At 38.3% G+C, this 22,309-nt stretch overlaps 1 protein-coding gene across 6 annotated transcripts in view; it reads right to left on the bottom strand.

Moving 5' to 3' along the window:
- Positions 1–22,309, bottom strand: part of PRKAR1B (protein kinase cAMP-dependent type I regulatory subunit beta) — a 248,302-nt gene that overhangs the window by 200,542 nt on the left and 25,451 nt on the right. For 3 of the 6 annotated variants that reach the window (XM_020977318.2, XM_078152905.1, XM_078152904.1), the window contains 2 exons: positions 5,345–5,515; positions 3,863–3,954 (listed from right to left, as the gene is read on the bottom strand). In XM_020977318.2, coding sequence (XP_020832977.1) covers positions 3,863–3,954; positions 5,345–5,515 — 263 coding nt within the window. Of the gene's footprint in view, positions 1–3,862; positions 3,955–5,344; positions 5,516–7,162; positions 7,247–9,822; positions 10,050–11,072; positions 11,278–22,309 lie in introns of those variants that run through there. The other 3 variants (XM_020977319.2, XM_020977321.2, XM_020977320.2) reach the window with 3 other exon arrangements.

Consider the following 22,309-nt stretch of genomic DNA (forward strand, 5'->3'; position numbering starts at 1 on the left):
ATTCACACACACAGCCTCTCTGTGAAGATTTTTTTTTCCTTTCAAACCAGCCATGAAAATAGGAATTTTTAACATGACCATCTGCTTCCTCTCCTTATCATCAACCTGGCTCTCTAAGACAAATCAAGGCCAACAATCAAACCATGGGAGAGAGACATGTAGGTTAGGGGCTTTGCTACAGAAGATCCCCGCCCCCCTCAAAGTCAGGATTCACAGTATGAGGCACCAAGACATGACACTTAAAAGTGTCCAGTGCAAAACAGCCCTGGCTGCAGATGTGAAAGACATCAACCCATCTGTCTTTGAAAATTATCAATCGTAGAACTCTGAAGAAGATGACGTTTTCTGATTAATCAGTTATATTTATAGGAAAAACAAAACTTTCTCTCCAAGTTGGAGTAATAGAATCATAGAATTTTAGAGTAGGAAGGGACCTCTTCATTTTACAGAAAAGGAAATTGAGGCCCAGGAAAGTGAAATGAACTTGCCCAAGGTCACACAGCAATTGAGATGTCCAGCTGGACCATAATTCAGGTCTCCTAATTCCTAGCACTGGCTTGATTACTATCTGAAATACTGGAAACATGAAATAAATGTCAAATTACACAGACATTATTACAAAAACACTTCAATTGATCTACTTAGCATAGTGAAAGGGATGATGTGATAAAATGGGTATGCATCAGTTGGGGAAATGGCTAAATAATGAAGTATATGCATACAGTGGAATACTATGCATTGTAAAAAGTAATGAATATGAGGAAATTAGAATGACATGGGAAGATTTCTATGGACTGATGCAGAGTGAAGTAAGTCAGAAGGACAGAATAATATACACAATGATCACAAGAATATAAACAAAAACAACACTAAATGGCAACTCAACTCTGATTAATTACATTGAGCATTCTCAGTCCCAGAGAAGAGATGATCAAACATACTTCTCTCTTTTCTTCACAGAAAAGAGGAGAGTGGGTACAGGATCATGCTGTTGGTAAAATCATAGTGTCAGACGTTCACTTTTTGTTATTCTTTAAAACAAAATGTTTTTTCCTAGACTTGAGATTTCTCATTCTAGGGCAATAGTTCTCAAACTTTTTGGTCTCAGGACCCCTTTTACAATCCTAAAAATTGAGGACTGCCCAAAGAGTTTTTGAGTATGTGGGTTATATCTATCAGTGTTTACTGTATTAGAAATTAAAACATCTTAGTGTTGTTACTAAAAATAGTTTTGACCTCACAGACCCCCGAAAGGGGACCCCCCAAGCTTCCCCAAACCAAATTTTGAGAAACACAGGTCTAGGAAGCTCCCAGGGCAGACGCTTCCCCAAACAGTTGCAAATCAGTAACTGTTCTACATAGTATTATCTTAAAAAGCTGGAACACAGAAACTTTCCCAAGTTTCTTTGGGACTTTCCCAGTGACTTTCCCAAGGTCACACTCAAGTAGTTTGGAGACCAGCTCACTAGGCAAGGCTGTCTCTAATGTCAGTTGGTTTTGCTGAACAGTTTTTCTTTATTACCAGGGAAGGTTTGATTGCATGTGTTGGTGGGGGGGGGGGGGCAGTGTACAGAGAAGAGGGAATATATGTTGTGAAATGTATGGTGTCAATTCAAAAGGTATCAATAACCTTCTATCAAAGGTTTTATATCACAAATCACTACCAGCATACCTACCTTCAAACCAACCCAATATATGAAATCTGGATAAAAAGAAGCAGACATAAGGAAACATGCCTCATTCTTCACAGCACAGAGGACTGAAACTATTAAGAAAGGATGTTACGTATTGATGTCAGGGATAGTCACTGTATGGGGTATTTTTAAATAACTTCCTTACCCAGGAGGGTTCAATCTGAAGATAGAGAGACTGTGGATTTTTTTTTTTAGATTGGGCCTCCTTATCTTTCCCAGGCTAGAATTTCAATGGATCCCAATAATGATTACCAAGGGTAGGGAGCCTGAGGCCTCAAGGCCACATGTGGCCCTCTAAGTCTTCACATGAAGCCTTTTCACTGAATCCAAACTTCACAGAACAAATCCCCAGGCTGCAGGTTCCCTACCCCCAGGAAGCGCAGAAGCTTTTTTTTAATGTTGTATTGCATTTTATTTTGTTAAACATTTCTCAATTACATTCAACTTGGTTGACCCTACTGGCAAGTACTGTCCCATCGGTTCCACAATTGACACCTCTGTGCTAGGATAAGGACCTGAGTTCAAATTCAATCTCTGATTTTTATCATCTCTGTGGACTTGGGGTAGTGACTTGACATTCTCAGGCCTCAATTCCTTCATTTGTAAAGAGGGCTGAAGTAGATATCCTCTGAATTGCCAGAGGAACTTTAACCACATTACAGGTAGGTGGCATGGTAGATAGAGTACTGGGTCTGGAGTTAAAAGACCTGAGTTCAGATTTGACCTCAGACACTAACTAGCTATGTGACCCTAAGCAAGTCACTTAACTGATTTTTTTCTCATTTTCTTCATCTGTAAATTGGGGATAATAATATCACCTACCTCTCAGAGTTGCTGTGAGGATCAAATGAGATAATAATTGTAAAGCAGTTAGTAAAGTAACTGGCACATAATAAGTACCGTAGAAATGTTAACTTTTTTTTTTCCAATTTGGGCTGGTTTGGCCGTCCATGGGCAGTTTAGCTGCCCTCAGCTCCCAGGAAAATTATCCTATTAATGTCAGACTTAATTTGGAAATCCTTTAGTTGTTCTGAGGCTGGGAATTCCTGAACTCACTCATTCTACCAGCCTCACTTCCTCCAGTAGTGGAGACTACAGGTGTGGGCCAGCATACCAGGCAATTGTGAGTATTTCCAGAAATGGTTGCGATATAAAAACCAAAGCATCAACAAATTCTGGTTGTTTATATTTTTTAAGATAGCTCTTCAGCCACCAACCCCTTTGTTTTTCAAATGAAGAAACTGAGGACCAAAGAAGTAAGAGTGAATTTGCCCAGAGTTGATTTTTTTTTCTTTTCCAGCAATTGGGGTTAAGTGACTTGCCCAGGGTCACACAGCTAGTAAGTGTCAAGTGTTTGGTCTGAGGCCGGATTTGAACTCAGGTCCTATGCTCTATCCACTGCGCCACCTAGCTGCCCAGAAGAGTTGGTTTTTTTGTAACAGAAAATGAGAAGGTAATTGTGTGCCTTATAAAAAGGTCTAACATAGTTTATTTTAAGGGAAAGTTCTGCTGATACATTTAAAAATATGATTAGGCCTGTACACATTTGATGTAGGCACAATTTTTCAGAAACTATAACTCTCTAAAGCAAAGTACAACTGTGTTTAAACAGCAATATATTTTTTTCTTTGTAAGCCCTGTGAATCTAGCATTCTCAGGGAACAATGATACTCTTGTCCTTAAAATGAAAACCTGCATCATAAGTGGGTGAAGATGGAGGGAAAAGGGAGTGAACATCTTACAGACGTAAGAAATTAATGGCATTCTTTGGGTGTGGGCAGGCACCCATTGTTTCTAAGTTGGAAAAACAGAAAACCTTCCCCAACCCCTCAATTCCAATGCCTTCCCTCTGCTAATTATTTCCTATTTATCCTGTATGAAGTTTCTTGTGCATATATTTGTTTGCACACTATCTTCCCCATAAGATTGTAAGCTCCTTGAAGGCAGGGACTGTCTTTTGCCTCTTTTTGTATCCCCAGTGCTTAGCACAGTGCGTGGCACATAGTAAGCACTTAATATATATCGATTGATTGATTGAAATCCTATGTTACCAGGTTGGTTGCCTTTTAGTTTAGTTTAGTTTTGTTTTGTTTTAAGGATTTGTATTTGAGGAAAAGTATTTCTAGCCCTAGCCCAACCACTGGGATAACCAAGGAATTGATTCATACCTCCTCTCATTGTCATCAAGGTGAGCGAAGAGCACATTCTTAGAGATGGCCTTTGCCAAGGCAGTCATTGTTTTGTAGTCTTTTGGGATCACCTGGAAGAAGAGAAGCAAAGATTATCACTCTTCCTTAAAAGAAAGTATGGCTCACCATGGGTCAATACACATGGTGAACACTAAAAGTCACTAAGTAGAAAAGAGAGTTAATAGGTTCATGCTACAAGGAAGTGATTCCTGTAGTTTTAGAGCAAGGAGCATTGAGCAAGAATTTTTCTCCCTCCAAAAAAAATCAATAAATCTTCATTTCTCTCTAATGGATGATTCCCACCTGACTCTGTCAGTCTTGTATTATTTCTTCCATCAGTAGACACCACTAAGTAGTAATCCTTTTCGTACTTGATGGCAGTTTTCATTTGAGGTTTCACCATAAACAGACACATTATTCTCCTGAAGCTAATGCAAAATAAAGATTTTTTTATATCCCAGGCATGGTTAGAAAATTACCTCCATTCCTTCCATCAATGTGTTAGTGTCCACAGGAGGCTTTGGGCTTTCACTATAATACATGAAACTTATTTTTATCATGAATAAATGGGCAATGAACAATGAGTGGAGGAGGGAAGGGAGGGAAAGAATTTGGAACACAAAATTTTTTTTAAAAGAATGTTAAAAATAAATAATTTTTTAAAAATAAAGATCATTAAAACAAAAAAAACCACCAATGGGTAAAAATAAGTAGGATTTCATGGCATTAAAATATATGCATTTATTAATTTATTACTACATGTATTATTAATTATTAATATCCATATATGTGTGTGTGTATATTTAACGTGTCCCCAATGCAATCTTACATCCCTGCATATCCCTGAGCATTTTACTCTGGATAGCTGCCTTTCCCCACACTTCAGTGAAATAGATATCATTCATTCAATACTGAATTTTATTCTGTTGCAGATTGCATGTAGTAACCACAAGATATATGATATAACCAGTGTTTTTTCCTCAGTTATGTATGACCTTCTCTGAATCCTGAGGCAACTGACTCCTAGTCTTCCCATTTTCAAGGCTGGATATCTATCTAGTAGGCCACATTTCTTCTCTCCAAACACGGCACCTAAAGCAGCCCTCTGTGGGCTGCAGTTTCATTCTCTGTCAAAGAAGGATAATAATGTCTGAAAAGATTGTGGAGAGGAGTAAATGAAATTATAGATGTCAAAACATTTTGCATGGGTATTTATTATATTGCTAAGGTATTATATAATTATTCATTCTTCTTTCATTCAAAATATTTCAGGAGATATGAGCCTAGCAGGAACAGAAGGAAAACAAGAGTTAGTGGCATTTCACCAATTCCCTAAGATAGTCTAATATATTGGATAAAATGATTTGGTGCTTCCAATATCCTCATGTTTTCCACCAGAAATATGACTTGCTAAAGTTTCCACTTATAGGCTCTAGGACAAACTGACTCCTAGTAAATCACCTTTCTCACGTAGGAGACAGCGTCTTCTTCGGTGTACACTTCAGCACTCACACCACCTCGTCTGCAACGCGCCTTCACGACAGGATTTGGAGGAGGAGGAGAAATCTCATCATCATGGGAGTCTGACTGGGAGTTCAGCTTCTGACGGGCCAAGATTTGCTTGCATTCCTCCTGGAAGAGAGGAAAACAGAGGAGATATTAAATGGAACTCACCCCATTAAAGTTCACACAATGGTACAAAGGAAATTCTTGATAAATAACCTCAAGCTTATTTTATTTTACTCTTGAAATAGAGATGGGGTCTTTTGTTAAGCTCTCCTGGCCAAAAGAAGAATATATAAATGTACTGTTGACCTTGCCAAGCAATCATCGTTCCCTGCCCAAGGCCAACAAGGGAGCGAAATTGTGAAATTGGACATTTGTCTTCAATGTCCCTCTGCTATTTCTTGGAGCCCATACTACTTGCCTCCCAAGGACCAAGTACACTCACAATGCCCAGAATCCTCAAACTCTTTAGTTCATTCAATCCTATCTAATCAGTGCCTTATGCTCCATTTTAACCCTTTATTTCTCTCCTATCCCTAATACTCTTAAGGAAAACTCCCATTTCCTCAGGATGTGACCTCTATTAGGTATTAGAAAGAAAATAACAGATTAAATTAAGCTTCATTAATCTATGACTGACTGATTGTTTGTTTAGTATGCTAGCCCTCTTAGGAATATTTGTATTTTAAAAGAAGACACAGTAAAACCCCAAGAATGAATCTTTTATTTTGTGGTAGAGAACTTTTTCTACGGAAGACCATTAGTCTTCAGAGGAAAAAAAATCAACATAAGGCTTCCTCCAAAAAGTAATTTGATATAGATTGGACTGAAAAATACAAAAGCTTTGACTTACCTTTTTTTTTTTAAATTAAGAGCAAAGGATATAAAACATTATTCAATAAAATCAGCCAGTAATAAAATAGATACTTCAGTTCTATATTATATCTAGTTAATGAAGTGGAGAGGAAAGAGAAAGATTGTCAAGAAAAGTTAAGATCAGAAAATTTAAATCAGAAAATCAGAAGGGCAGAGAAAAAGGAAGAGGAAAAGAGAAAGAAAAAAGAGATAGAAAGAGGGGTACAAATAGGTTCTGAAGTATTACTCAAAGGACACAGCCCATTTTTTGCCTAGGGAAGGCCTAGAATATTCTCATTTGAAATCTACTGATGACTGATGCCCTCATAAACGCTAATTAGCAATCTATTCATTGCTCACAGATCTTCACCTGCTCCAACCTTCAAACCTTTAGAGATTCTTCTCTGAATGGGACAACGGCATTACTGAATAGGGGTAAAAATGACTCCCTGGGAAGGTAGCAATAGTTACCATAGCAATATTATTCCAAAGGCCAGACAAAATCAAGTCAAGCTGGGGATCTCCACCACTGTTTTAATTTGGCAGAGTTTCAGGGAGCATAGAAAAGACATTTTGAAGGAAAGGAATAGGAAAAGAAGCTCCAGATTTAAAAATTAGGAGACCTGAATTTCCAAGTTCAGTTCACTGAACTTGGTTAAATCACTTCACTTCTTGGTCGCAGTTTCTTCATTTCCCAGAAGAAGTGTAGGATTTCTGGCCCCTTGATGCACCATAAAGAAGCTCTAATAGCTTAAAACTAAATCTCTCTACCTCTTTTAAAAGCTTAAAACTGCACCATGACTTTTGAGACACCCTCTATATACCAGTGTGGCTGACCCTGTGTTTCAGTGGAAGTGGGGGGAGGTTAGAGGGGAATGTTGCTAACAAGTACAGGAACTGGAATTGTCATTTGCTTACCCTAAGACAACTAAGAAGGTCAGCCAGATCAAAAAAGTGGATTTTTCCAATGCAGGAGGAAGAGGACATAGGCCTAATGATAATAAAGAGAGAGGCAGTGAAATCACAGCCTATAGTGGAAATACATAAGGGCACCAGTGGGTATACTCCAGTTCCCCCCAGAGACTACAGCTGCTTTTTTCATCTTTGGCCTTCCAATCTAATTACTGTTTCCCACATGTTTGATAGACTGAATCCCTGGTGCAACATTCATTCCTCAGACAGTTATTTTAACCAATCTGTTTTACTGAAAGAGGAAATGAGTGAGAGTTAATTCATCAGGGATGAAACCACAAATGAATGTCTTGCATTATTGGCATGTATCCACTTTCTAAAGGCTTAGAATAAAAAAAAAAAGATTTAATCAGTGGCTTGCCACTGATCGCTGTGAATGTCTGGCAAATCTGGCCAATATCTTATCCTTGAAGTTATCTTCTCTCATCTTTTCTCATCCACTCTTTGAAGTGTACTGGAATGGAATCATTCTGGCCTCTTTTATGTTGTCAATAATGCCTGGAATGTCTTCCTAACTCCTGCCCATCAAAGCACTTCTTTTCCTTTTACTGAAAATTCTCTCTAAATTTCTTCATTTCCGGAAAGCCTTCCTAAATTCTATGGTTTGGTGAAAAGGGCATTCACCTTTAAGCAACAGATTTCATAATCATCTTTTTGCAGCTTCATTGTGAGACATAAAAATAGGGAAAGAGAAAGACTTGACTGCCTCATCTCCTTCACACGCAAGCCCCCACAGGAAGGAACAGTGACTTTCTTTGTCTTAAAATATTTGGCAGGTTGTTGACATTCAAAAAATATAAAATCAACGGAGTCAAAAAATTAAAAAGGGGCCTGTCTCATCAAGACATAGCATTTTTCTTTCTTTTGTTGATAACAGAAAACAGGGCTGACTGTTTCCTCAGGACCAGTTCGTCCAGCTCCTTACTACTAGTGTTCTGATAATTTTGAGGCACTAATATTTATCTAACCTGTTCTTACACAGTCTCACTATATAAACAATTTAGACTGCGAACAAAACAGAATTAGAGAAGACATTTGGGAAAAGTTCAATTTTTTTTATGACTTGCCTAAACTAATTCCATCAGATTCTCCAAACTCTAAGTCAGAGGTCAAAACTGTATGTTTGCTCCCTACCACATAGTTCATCACCATGTCATCAGAGGGGAATGTGACATACTCCCTTCTGAAAACTGTGACCATGCCACACCCTAGAGAAGGAGGTGCTCTTGTGTGGAACAGGAAAAGGAGGCTTCCCTCAAGTATCTAACAAAGTCTCATCTATGAATCTTAAGTACAGAATGCCATTAGAATATAGAATGCCATTCCAATATTGACTCCTGTTCCTGAGAGTTAATGGTGTCACCATTTGCATAAGGTGTATAAATTAACTGGCACTAATCCTAAGAATATGCCCCTGATTGAAAACAAAAATCTTCTACCTTGTAAGGCAGTCTTACAGAAATAAAAATTATTGAATTTAAAGCTGGATGAGATCTTAGACATCACCTGAACATCATTGTAAGATGAGAAAACTGAGACCAAGAGGTTATTTATAACTTGTTCAAGGTCACACAAACAGTAAATAGCCAAGTCAGGATCTGAACTGAGGTCTTCTGATTCTAAATCTGGTACTCCCCACCATACCATGCTGCCTCTCTAAAGAGATTAAATTCTTTTAAGTCTTTTAAGTCCTTAAGATTGGTGATTCACTGAATACCTCACCCTCCACTCCTAGACAGTGGAATATACTGAGTTCAAATAATAAATTTTGGTGAAACATTTCCTAACACAATTCCCTTGTTAAAAAACACATTTCTTACTGAATACATTGGTTCTTAACGAATATATTGGTTCATTTTTTCCAAATAATTTGTTTGGCATTATGTAGAATGAGCACTGCTGAAATGATCTTTTTTAAAAAAAAAATAATGAAGACCAAAGAAAGAAAAAAAAGTATACCTTCTCCTACTAGTCAATTTCTTCGAAAAAAAAATAACACCATCAAACATCTGAAGCCTCAAAATGCAAAGCTGCCTAGAAATTTAAAATATATAATATTTGAATAGTTGTTAAGTTACATTAAACTTATGGATTTACATATAATACTTTGTCATTCACATATTTTATAATCCTTACTAGGATTTTCAGTCTTACGTGATTCTAAAAATCAAATAAACTTTGCTTCTTCAGAAATATTCTGTCCCAGAACTAGATAATCTCTAGGGCAAACCAACAGAGTGTGGCTATCAGCATTACTTTAACTTAGCTTAACATGGTTGAACAAATGAAATCAAAATGTCAGCGACTGAGGCAAAATATATTTGGGTAAGTATCAAGAACTATTTGATAACAGAAGAAATTTCCCCCCAAAATGATTCATTTTCAGATAATCTTCTACTAGCCTGCTATTGGGAAATATGTAGCAAACTATTTAATTTTATGAAGAACTGGAATCTACTTTGATATTAAATTATAAAAGATAAAACATCCTTTAAAAGGAAAACCAGATTGAGAAGTGCTATTCAATTCAGTGCTTATCATCCTTCCACTAAGTCTATGTAGCTTAAGAAAATTTAGGCTTGAGTAAGAAAAGAAGTGAGAGTTACCCTGCTATTCATTTACACAAGTCTTCTCCACTATAGACTGACTTCACATAAATAGAAGAGACAGTTCTGCTATATGCTGCGGTTTGTATGACTTCTGCTACCAATGTCAGGCCTCTCAGAAAACTAAAGTTTATGTATTCCCATCACTACAGCCTTAGGAGGAATTCTTGAAGCAGCACTAGCTTAGCAGACAAGTTTCTCTGAAGATCAGTTCTGCATCACCAAAGATCGCCCATCACTTGTAACAACTGCCTATATAGAACCCACTTCCAAGTAAACACCTCACCATTCTCCAGTTGCCAAGACAACAAACAATCTCATCCTCTCTATGAATGGCACAATAATTGTGCTTATGCAGAAAGTAACATCTTATATTCCTGCCTGTTTTTTGTCTTGTTTTGTTTTTTTAATGACTTTCATTGCTCTTTTATTTTCTATCACAGTCATTTTGGGAAAATTCTGGGCATTTCCCTGAAAACTGACTCATCTCATAAGAAAACCAGCTAAGCAAAAATATTAGCTACAAGGATCATTTTTGAAAATGTATGAAATGTAATGTCCAAGCAGTCTCCCTGCCCTTAACAACCTTGAGGGCAGAGGTTGTCTTTTGACTTTCTTTGTATTCCAGTGCTCAGCACAGTGCCTGGAATATTATAGGTGCTTAACAAATGTTCACTGACTGACTCTACCAGAAGAAAACAAGTTTCATTACCTATTCTCTATGATCATTATCAATCTCTTAAATGCTCAAAATTCAGTTTCCTTTTACTGATATTTTCATTTACACTGTTACAGTCACTTTGTGTACTGTTCTTTCAGTTCCATTTATTTCACTCTGAATCAGTTATAGCAAAATCTTCCAACCTGTCCTTGAATTCCTCATATTTGTCATTTCTTACTGAACAATATTACATTGCATTCATATATCACATTTTTCCCCAATATTTTCTCAAATAATGGGCACTCACTACGTTTCTAGCTCTTTGATTTTTCAAAAAGTACTGCTAGGAATATTTTGGCACAGACCCTTGTTTCTGCTTTTGATCTCCTTGGAGTATACAGACATCAACTGGATCGCTGGGTGAGAGGGTGGGAACACTTTGGTCACCTTTTTTGCATAGTTCTAAATGGATAAGGAGGATGTTCTGACTAATTCCGCCCTCTCCTCTCTAAGTAAATGACCACCATCCTTGTTCAGACCCTCATTACCTCTCTCTTAGACAAGTGTAATAGCCTCCTAATTGATTTACCTGTCTCAAGTTTACTCTCTCTCTGTTATTTCCTCTAAACAGCTGCCAAAGGAACAAGCCCGACCACGTCACTCCCCTTCTCAAAAAGCTCCAGTAGCTCCCTATGGCTTTTAGAACCAAATTGCACATTATTTCTCCTCCATGAATTCTTTAAGCCAGCCAACCTAGACCACTTGTGGTTTGCCATGGGTATCTCATCTCCTGTCCCTGTAATGACAACTGGAATGCTCTCCCTCCTCACCTCTGCCTTACAGAATCCCTATTGTGGTTGTTCAATAATGACTGACTCTTTGTGACCCCATGGATCTTTGTCTATGTAGTTTTCTTGCCAAAGATACCGGGGTGGTTTGCTATTTTCTTCTCCAATGTGTCCCCATTTTCCAGATGAGGAACTAAAGCAAATAGGGGTTAAGGAATGTGTCCAGGGTCACACAGATAGTAAGTGTCTGAGGGAGGATTTGAACCCAGGTCTTCTGACTCCAGGATTTGCGTTCTATCCACTGTGCCACATAACTGTCCCAGTTACCTTCAAAGCTCAACTCAAGTGCCAATTCTAATACATGAAGCCTTTCCTGATTCCACCAACAGGTAGTGCTCTCCTTATGAAATAATTTTCTCTTTATTTTGTATATATCTTATATTTACTTATATGTGTGCATTGTTTTCATTCAAAAGAATGTAAGCTTTTTGTGGGGGGGGGGTTTGTCTTTATCTCCAGCACCTTGCATAGTGACTAAAATGGCAAAGAACAGGCATTCAAAAAATGCTTTTTGGGTTGAGGGAGTGATTACCTCTCGTCCAACAGCCCCTCCAGAAGTAACCCTTCTTTTGGTCATTTTTGGCAAGTTTTTCAATTTCTCTAACTACACGTGTCAGTGATTTTGAATATGTTCACATGGTCATTCACAGTTTGTAAGTCTTTTGGGAGCTGTTTATATCCTTTGACCACTTAACTATTGATGATGGTTATTGGTCTTCTATTTTTGAGTCAATTACACACACACACACACACACACACTCTCACACAAACGTATCTTTATCAGTAATACATCATGCAAATAAATTTTTCCCACTCAATTTCTGTTCTATCTCATTGATTGAACTGATGCAAAAGCATTTTAACTTTGTGAAATCAAAATGATATACTTTCTATTCTGTATTCACTTCTATGCATAGTTTGGCCAGTATAAAAACCATCCACTTCTCTCCTGCACACTCCTTTCGGGGCCTCACAGATGATTTCACTGTCTCACTACCTGGTTTCAGACCCCCATAGCACCACACCCTATGAAATCTTCCACCAGTATCCAAGAGGATCCAGAGCTAGATGCCATGGGGAACAGAACTATCTTGTTACCGTGACCTGAATACCCCCTGACCTTTTAAGCTGGGGTGTTCAGGGCTGGCTGTGCTCCCCTTATTCTCAGATTATCCACTGCTTTGGGAGGCTCTGGCTTATTTTGATAGTTTGATGAAGTTATGTTCTCAAGTGTACTTGTGCTCATTTCATAATATATACACATGATGCTTCTACAAAATAAACAGTCCTGGGGCAACTAGGTGGCACAGTGGATAGAGCACCAGCCCTGGATTCAGGAGGACCTGAGTTCAAATCCGGCCTCAGACACATAACACTTATTAGCTCTGTGACCCTGGGCAAGTCACTTAACCCCATTGCCTAGCCAAAAAAAATTTTTAATAAATAAATAAACAGTCCTTCATCCACCCTTGTTTCTTACTCCTCAACTATTTTTTTTAGCAGAGTCTCAATGCCTTGACATTCATAAATGCCTCTCCTTTCCTCCTCTGCCTCTTTATTAGGGGTTGCACTCCTCTCCCTGGGCTAACCTATGTGCCAGGTCCTTTTTTTAACATTCATTTTTTTTTTACTTCGAGTTCCATATTCTTTCCCTCCCCTTAGCCTTTCTCCCACCCATTAAGAAAGCAAGCAATATGATGCCCATTATACATGTGAAGTCATACAAAATAAATTTCTATGTTAGCCATGTTGCAAAAATAAATAAATAAACAAAAGTAAGAAAAAGTGAAAAATGATATGCTTCAATCTGCATTCAGAATTCAACAGTTCTTTCTCTGGAAAGTGGACAGCATTTTTCATCATGAGTCCTTTGGAATTGTCTTGGATCACTGTATTGAACAGAGTAGCTAAATCTTTCACAGCTGGTCACATTACAATATTGCTATTACTGTGCAATGTACTCCTGGTTCTGCTCACTTCACCTTGCATCAGTTTATATAAATCTTCCCAGGTTTTTCTGACCCATCTCCCTCATCACTTCTATCACATTCATATGCCAGGATTTGTTCAACCATTCCTTCCACCACCACAATTTCCAGTTCTTTGTCATCACAAAAAAAAAGAGCTGATAGCTTCAGCAACAGATGACAGCACCGAGCAAAGCTGTGAGAGGTGTTCTGGTAACAGATGCCTGGGAAACATTCTCTTGCCCCCACTCTAATATGAAAATCTGTGGGAGATTGTACTCCGTTGTAGAGAGGAACTTACAATAATTCCATTGTTTGATTTTCTGTTGTTATTTACCTAGCTAGTTTGTCCCTATTAAATGCTTTGCTAATTGAAAAAAATTTATTTGTTATATGGCATAATTATGGAGCTGGGATGGGGGGGAGCTACAAAGGGAAACCTAGGAAATGTACCAATAAAAATTATTAATAAAAATCTACTTTTTAAAAATTTTTAAGGGCTGCTATAATATACATAATCTATCTATCTATCTATATACATATATATATACATATATATATATACATATATAGTACATACATGTACCAAATACTATACTATATTTGGAACTATCATATACGTATTCAAAATTCAAACTATGCAAAATAAAAACTTCAGTTTTATATATAATTGGTTTTTTCTGTCTTTGTGTATAGAAAGATCATGTTTTTTGATACTTGTCAACTTCATAATAACCAAATTATCTTTTACAGATACATACACATATATACAGGTATAAGTGTATATACACCTATTACAAGACTATTTTTAGTACTGTGAGTATTATAGTATGACTGACATTATCAAGACCAAGGGCAGCAGTCTGCCTACAGTGCATGACAAAAATTATCGACAGTATATCCTCATTGAACTCATTATCTTTGTTGGTTAGGCAGGGCTTCTTAAAACTTTTTCCACTCATACCCCTTTTCACATTTCAGCAGCATTTGTTGGCATTGCATGGCATGACGGCAATGCACAGTGCAAAGTGTGCATGCTTTGTGTTCAGAACCAAGGTTGCAGGAAAGTTGCACAATGCGATATGGGCAAGCACTATCAGAAACAGATTCATTACACATTCAATTTTTAATTAATTTTTGGTTGTTTCACATTCAGAAAACTTTTACGATTGTCAAATTTTTCACAACCCATATATGGGGTTGTGACCAAGAAAATGGTTAGAAAATGTTAGAAAATGATTCAAATAAACAGCATTATTGAAATCCAATTTTATGTCTAATACTGCAGGAAATGAATGACATATAAGATGGTATCACACTGCTCTCATATTTTTCAGTGTGAGATGTTAAGAATTACACATGAATCAAATAATCACAGATTGCCTTATATTGTTAATAAAAAAAAAAGTTAAAATGAAAAACATAGCCAATAACTGTTTATGGTGGAAAGGAGAGAATACTGTGGGCTAGCATCATGAAAGAAGGCTTCATGAAGGAAATGGGAGCCAAGCTAGGTCTTTTAAGAATGTTGTGGAATTATAAAGAACAAACCTGGCATCAAAGAAGAGATATGAGAAGACAAGAACAACACTGTAAAGGAAAACGACCTTGAAAAATTCTACAGCTACAATCAGTGCAAAGACACCACCACACACTCATCTACTCCTATGCACAGGTAGAGAATCCACACCTGTCAAACTTTGTATATAAAGTCAGATATTTTCAATGTATTAATCAGTTTTGCTGACTTTTTTTCAAAAACAAATCTGTTCTAAGAAGTGGCTCTCTGGGAAGGGGAAGAGGAGTGATACAGGGGAAAAGGTAGGTAATGTAAAGACAAAAGGTATTGAAAAAATATATTTTTAAATCTTTAAAGACTGTTAAAACAAGCAAAAAAGGCTTCATGGAGAAGATGGGAATTAAGCTGGACCTTGAAAGATGGCATTACAGAAAGAGTTTGGATAAGCAACTTCTTCCGAGAAAAAAAAGGAGGGAAGAAAGCATTCCAGGTGGGAAGTGACGCATGAATAAAGGCATTGGATCAAAATGAGCATGGCATGTTTTCAGAGCAGTGAATAGATCAGCCTAGTCAAAATGGAGAGTTGATTTTGGGAAGTATTAAGAGGCAGAGTTTGGTAGACAGGGTGGGGCCAGATCATGGAAGGTCTTCCAAGTTCTACATTTCGAGAAAAGACAAAACAAAGGGAAACACTAAAGGTTTTTCATCAGGAAGCAACACTTATGCAAGTGGCATTTTAGGAAGTAGTTACAAGGCAATATGGCACTGTACCAAGAACCCTGAGTGTGGTCTCAGAGGACTTGGAGGTCATATCTCAACTCTGAGCTTACTACCTGTGTGACCTTGGCCACATCACTTAACTCCTGGGATTTATTTAGCTTCAGGTAGTTGAGCAAGATGGGCTCCAAGACTCCTTTTACCTCTAGACCTTTGATCCTAAGAATTATTTCTTGGCCATGCTTGGAAAGGGCTGGGCAGAAGAGAACACAGGCAGGTAGACTGGTTAGCCACTGGTTGTTCTTTTCAAAGCCCGTGGTGAGAAGAGATTAGATAGCAGGGCTTGAAGAACAAACAAGTAGAAAGGAAGGGCTAGCAAGGAGAAATATTTTGAAGTCTGACTTCTTCTCCTTTGCCTACCCCATCTAACATCTGATTTCTATATACCTAGAAAGGTTCAGCTCCTGAGAGAATGGTAATGTCATTAATATAAAATATATGCTATTGGTCAAAAGCAAGGTCAGTGTAGATAGTGCCAAAAGCAGAGTGTAAATCCACTGTACAATGAAAAAGGTGCTGGGTTTGACCCCCACAGACCTAGATCAACCACTAACTACTTATGATATCTTAAGCAACTTACTTAACCTCTTTAGTCTTACTTACCTCATTTATAAAATGCAAAGAATAAATTAGATGGTCTCTAAGGTCCCTTCTGATTCTAAATAGATGATCCAATGATCCATCTTACTATGGGGAAAACGCTCAACCCAGATGCCCTACTGAGGGTTAAGTGGGGGAAGAGAAGAGAATAAGTGTTTTGATGGTGCATACTATGTGCCAGATGCTGTGCTAAGTGCTTTTCCCAATCTCAATTGATCCTCACAACAATCCTGAGAGGCAGGGGCTCCCACTCCTTACTTCTACCCTTTGGTTGAGACTTGGGAGTCTCAGCAGAACAACAACAAAATCCCATCTTTTATAGGAAGCTTTTTCCAGTCCCCCTTATTATTATCCCTATTTTGAAATTGAGGAAACTGAAGTAAACAGAGGTTAAGTGACTTGTCCAGGGTCACACAGCCAGGAATGGTCTGAGGCTTGACTTGAACTCAGTTCTTCCCAACTCCAGGTCCAGTGCTCTATCCACTGTGACACCAGCTATGTTTGTATTAAACAACATAAACAGTTTTTGAAGAAAAACATATATTCGCACATGTATATATATACTTCAATACTATATATATATTTGTCCCAAAATAGTATATATGTGTATTTATTTATATGCATACCCCACATACACACACACTCTGCTGTGGACATTTAACTCCATACTTTTTTTTTTTAGGCGATTGGGGTTAAGTGACTTGCCCAGGGTCACACAGCTAGTAAGTGTCAAGTGATTGGTCTGAGGCCACATTTGAACTCAGGTCCTCCTGACTTCAGGGCAGGTGGACTACCCACTGCACCACTTAACTCCATATTTTTACACGATTCAAATGAAGGTGGATGTTGTCTCAGGCACTTACCATAGATACAGATTAAGCTGCCTCAGAATGGCCTCAAACAAAAAAATGGACTCCTGGCACCTTGGATGGTACCAAACAACAGATCCTAAGATGCTCAGGAAAGAGATGGTACTAGCACAGAATACTGCTTCTGCAGTTGCCTTGCTAACACTTTCTCATCAGGGAAGAAACATGCTCATGCCAGGAGAAATCTTAAGACCCACTGACAATGGCAAGCAGCCAGGCACTTCCAAAATCCTTGAGCACCTGACCCTTACTCCACAAAGTAGCAACAAGGTCAGCTAACCTAATTAGTTATTGATAATTGGCAACAGCCCTTCTTCCTCCTTGAATATACCTGCTAAAGTCACCTTTTGTCATGATGTCATGACTGTGTCATGATGGCACAATTCAATCTGAGCTCCCTCATCTCCCCTGACACTGCCATATCACCTCATGTGGCCCTCCTCACCTCATGGCTGGACCATTGCAACAGCTTGTTAGTTGGTCTCCCTCCCAGAAATTTTCCTCACTCCAATCCATCCTCCACTCAGCTAACAAAGTGATCTTCCTGAGGGCAAAGGTCTGACCATGTTATTCCACACCCCATCACCAACTCAATAAACTCCAGTGACTCCCTATCACCTCCAGGATGAAATATAAAATCTGCCAGCATTCCAAGTCCTTCATAACCTGACTTCCCTTGCATTTCCAGTTTTCTTACCCCCTCCCCACCCTCTCTATAATCCAGCAACACTTTCCTCCTTGCTCGTCCTTGAACAAAACACTCCATCTTCAGACTCAAGCATTTTCACCAGCTGGCTCCCCTGCCTGGATTCTTCTCTCCCTTCATTTCTACCTCTTGGCTTTCTTCAAGTCCCAGGTAAAATCCCATCTTTTACAGGAAGCTTTTTCCACTCCCCCTTAATTCTAGTACCTTCTCTTTGGATTATTCCCAATTTATTCCATAAGCAGCTTGTTCATAAATAATTGTTTACGTGTTGTCTATCCTTTTAGACTATGAACTTCTCAAGAGCAGGGTCTTTCTTTTGGCTTCCTTTGCATTTTGAGAGCTTAGCATAGTGCTTGACACATAATAAGCTCTTAATAAATCTTTACTGACTGACTTCTACTTTTCCTAGCCTCGGTGATGCCAACAGATTAAATTAAATATTCTATTATTAAATCGACTACAAAAGAAAGTATAAAAAATTAAATGACAGGCTGTTTTGTAGCTCATTTTAATAAAGTTCCATCTATTTGTAAAATGAGAATGTTAGAATTGGCAAAGGCTTTAAAGATCATCTAGTCTAGCCACCTCAATTCACAGAAATCAAGGGCCCGAAGATGTTACACAGTCACAAAGCTGAGTCCACACATATCCTGATTCCCACATCTGGAGAATTATGGAAAAATTTTTTCCTCCACTAAGTTATGGTTAGGGCAGAAATCTTTCAGTGACAAAAGAATGTTGCTTTGTTTAAAAAAGCTGTTTTTTTCCTTTTCTGGCAGGAGACATTTAAAATTATTCAGGATACAAATGACAGAAAGAATGAATCTTTGGACCTCTTGTAACCTTAGGGAACTGTGCAACCAGTCAGCTTCTTGATACCTATTGTATTCTGGTCAGTCAAGAGGACATAATAGCTTAGGTGGCAATGATGCTGGATAACCTTTGACTAAGAGTTTCCTTTAATAACACAAAATCTTCTTTTAAAAAAACACTGTCTCTTCCCTTTCTCCTCTAGCAATTCCAGGAAGAATCCCATTTTCAGAAGCTCCCTTTCCTGTCTGCTTTCATGCTTACTCAGTGTCTGAAGGACTCTGGACACTAAAGTTCAAAAGGTCATGACAAATCTCCAAAGGGCAAGACATCTTCAAAACAAATCTGGGAACACATTTTCCAAAAAGCATATTTTCCCAAAAGCACAAGAGCCAGAAAGTACCATTTAAACATGCACTACATCCCAAGGGAGGTTATCCTAGTGCAATTCAGAAGGTCCAATGAATTCACTGTATTTTAAAATGAAATTCAAGACAAACTTCTGACCAATGTTTTTCAACCTCTACAGAAGGAGGAAATGAACTCCAGACTTCCATAACTTCCATTTTGAGAATGTGAACTATCCTGAGTCCCCAGAGGGCAATATCTCCTAGTGAGGGTCTAAGGAATATAAGCTTCTCTTGCCTTCTATAATGGGCCTATAACCCTTTAGGGAGTTTGAAGCTAATTCATACCTCCTGCTCAATTCTACCTTTCATTTTAGTTTCCTCATATGTAGACATGACCTGTCTATTAACTTGTTTTTCTTAAAAAATCATATTTGAAATGGAAATACAGCTTGGCTGCCTTTCTTTCAGCCAAGACTTGCAGATAATGTGCCCACAGCTAAAGGGCACTTTCAGCAAGTTGTCTAGACTTCTGCAGGAATAATCAAGGTTATTCTGAGAAGATAGATGCAATTTTTATTCCATACAAGATGCACCACTACCCCATCGCCACCCCAACCCGAACCACTGTTGCCCTGTTCCATAACAGAAAATTTCTTCTATAATTGCATTCATTTGTTCTTTTAATATGTTGTGAAATCTTAAGTGTTAACACATTACCCAAAAAACAGAATCATGGTTTTTCAAGAGCTTTGACCTGTGGGTCAAAGAATAAATTAACCTAAACCTAGGGTAACTATGAGAACATGCCATTCCTACTTCTCACTCCCGCCTCTCCCATATTAGAGCCCTTCAGGAGATGAGTTAGAAGCTGTAGAGCAAAGATATATTTATATATATATGTATCTTAGGTGAGGTTTTTTTGGTTGTGTTTTTGTTTGCTTGCTTGCTTGTTTCAAGCCTAGATCTCCCTATTTCTCCCAGGCTGCAGACACAGCGGCCATTCATGAGTCTGATCTCACTACTCATTGGCACAGAAGCTTTGACCCACTCTGTTTCTGACCTGGGCTGAGTCAGGCCTCCTTAGGCAGTCTACTCCCATGGGCCCACCATATAGGTCACAGACAATGCAGACCTTCGATCAGCTTTAGCCCTACTAGTTTTTATAGAACTATGCCTTCCTTTTATATTTACCCTCTTTTACTGCTTCCATCTTCACTATATTTCTTTTCAAAATCTAGGTTGACTGGTGAGTTCTCCGTGCACCCACATCATTATCTTCAGACAAAATCCAATTTTCCTCTTAATTTTGTGTTTTTAGAATTCTATCTCTCTTGGACTGGCTTCTGACCACTATTTCTGACCTGGGCTGGTTTGCCGTTCCATAGGCAACCCACTCCCATGGGCCTATCATATGGGTGACACATAATACAGACCCTCAATCATCTTTAGACCTGTTACAGCTCAGAACTTCCAAACTCAAAGAGATCCACCAGCCTCAGCCACCCCTAGTTTCAGGAATTACAACCACCTGAGACCAAACTTAGCTTTATCTGTGCTCTAAAAGCTGTTTCATCCCATGTTTGGCATTCTTTGGCCATAGCTCGATCTCATAGATGGAAATAATACCATAGGAAAATAAATGCCATGTCTTGTCCCTTCCTTTCATGATTTTTAAGAATAACATGTATTTAGGTATTCATTATTCTTTAAATACTAGCTATAATTTACTTATAAATATAGCTAGACCACTTTTTTCCCTTTGGTAGTTCTTTTAAAGCCAGCTCTTTTTCATATCCACAATTTAGACTGTTTAGCATCTCTATTTCTCATTCTGTTAATTTGGACATCTTTGTTTTCTGTAGCTATTCCCCACAAAAAAAAAAAACTTTTTTTCTATCACCTTTAGTTTCCCTTATGATCAGAACACACTGTAATTAAATGCTCAACTCATTCTGAACTTTTGCTGAACCCATGGGTTTTATGGGACCTATAAAATGGTCCCATTTTATAACACTATGCCTTCCTCTTATATTTACCCTCTGTTACTGCTTCCATTTTCACTGTATTTCTTTTTAAAATCCAAATTGGTGGATGAATTCCTTGTGCATCTATATCGTTATCTTCAGATAAATCCCAATTTTCCTCTTATTTACAACTATTATCTTTTGTGTCTTTAGAATTCTAACACTCTTGGGCTGGCTTCCTCTGGAGCATTTTATTTAGTCAACAGGATCCTACCTTAACTTCCTCTGAACCCTTTGAAATCTGCTTTTTCAATTCTAAAGTTCCTGTCTGACTGTACCTAGATTTTTTCTCTTTCACAAATTCTAGGTCAGAGTTGTCACTTTTCTCCAAGATTTTCACCATTTCTACCCCCAGCAACCAGTTTTTCCTTGTTAGTGAGAATCAACTCTAAAGAAGAATTTCCCCTTGTTCATTCCAAGAGTTGGAAAGTATCTGGGGGGGGGGAAGGGGGGCCATCTAATCCTATCAGTACATGAACAAAAATTCCCTTCCACAACAGCTCCTAAAAGGAATCATCTAGTTCCTGCTCAAAGATGTCCACTGAGGCAAAACCCACCATTCCTGAGGCATCCCATTCTACCTATAGATAGCTCTAATCATCAAGAAGTTTTTTCCTTTCATCAAACCCAATCAACTTCTCTGAAACTTTCATATGAGTATAATGTTCTATCCCTTCCTTTCACAATTCTTAAGAGTAACATATGCATTTAGGTATTCATTATTCTTTAAATACTAGCTATAATTTACTTATAAATATAGCTAGACCACTTTTTTCCCTTTGGTAGTTCCTTTAAAGTGTTGTCCTCTGGGAGGAAGTAGAACAAGATTGATCCGTCTTCCAGAGGGCAGCTTTTTTAATACTTGAAGAATACCCCCATCCCCTACACACATTTACAAACATATCCTCTCCAAGTTACATATCTTGTTCCTGAAACTGATGCTCAGGTGACATGTTCTCCAGGCTTCCCATCATTCTGGTTCGCTCTTCTGAAGTTTCTTAAACTTGCTTCTAGCTTTCCCTCTCCCCAAAAAAATGTGGCACTAAAAGTGAACAGTGTATTCCAGATCTGGTCCGATCAGGGCAGGATGCAGAAGAACTGTCATCTCCCTTTTTTGTTTACTCTGCATACGATGTGGTCTAGGATATTATTAGCCATTCTTGCTGCCACATCACACCTGGCCCAGATAAGTTTCAAATGAAACAACTGGGAAGAGGTGACTAATGAGGCCCTGTTAGTGCTGTTTAAAAGACCAGGGGAAACGGGAAAGGTAGGACAAGATTAAAGAAAGCCAAATGGTGACCTGACTGGGGAGGGAGGGGAAGAAGAGCAGAGAGCACCAGCTCCGGAGTCAGG

The sequence above is a fragment of the Phascolarctos cinereus genome, unplaced genomic scaffold (genome assembly GCF_003287225.1).
Source record: "Phascolarctos cinereus isolate Bilbo 61053 unplaced genomic scaffold, phaCin_HiC Scaffold_4;HRSCAF=312, whole genome shotgun sequence".
NCBI lineage: Eukaryota > Metazoa > Chordata > Mammalia > Diprotodontia > Phascolarctidae > Phascolarctos > Phascolarctos cinereus.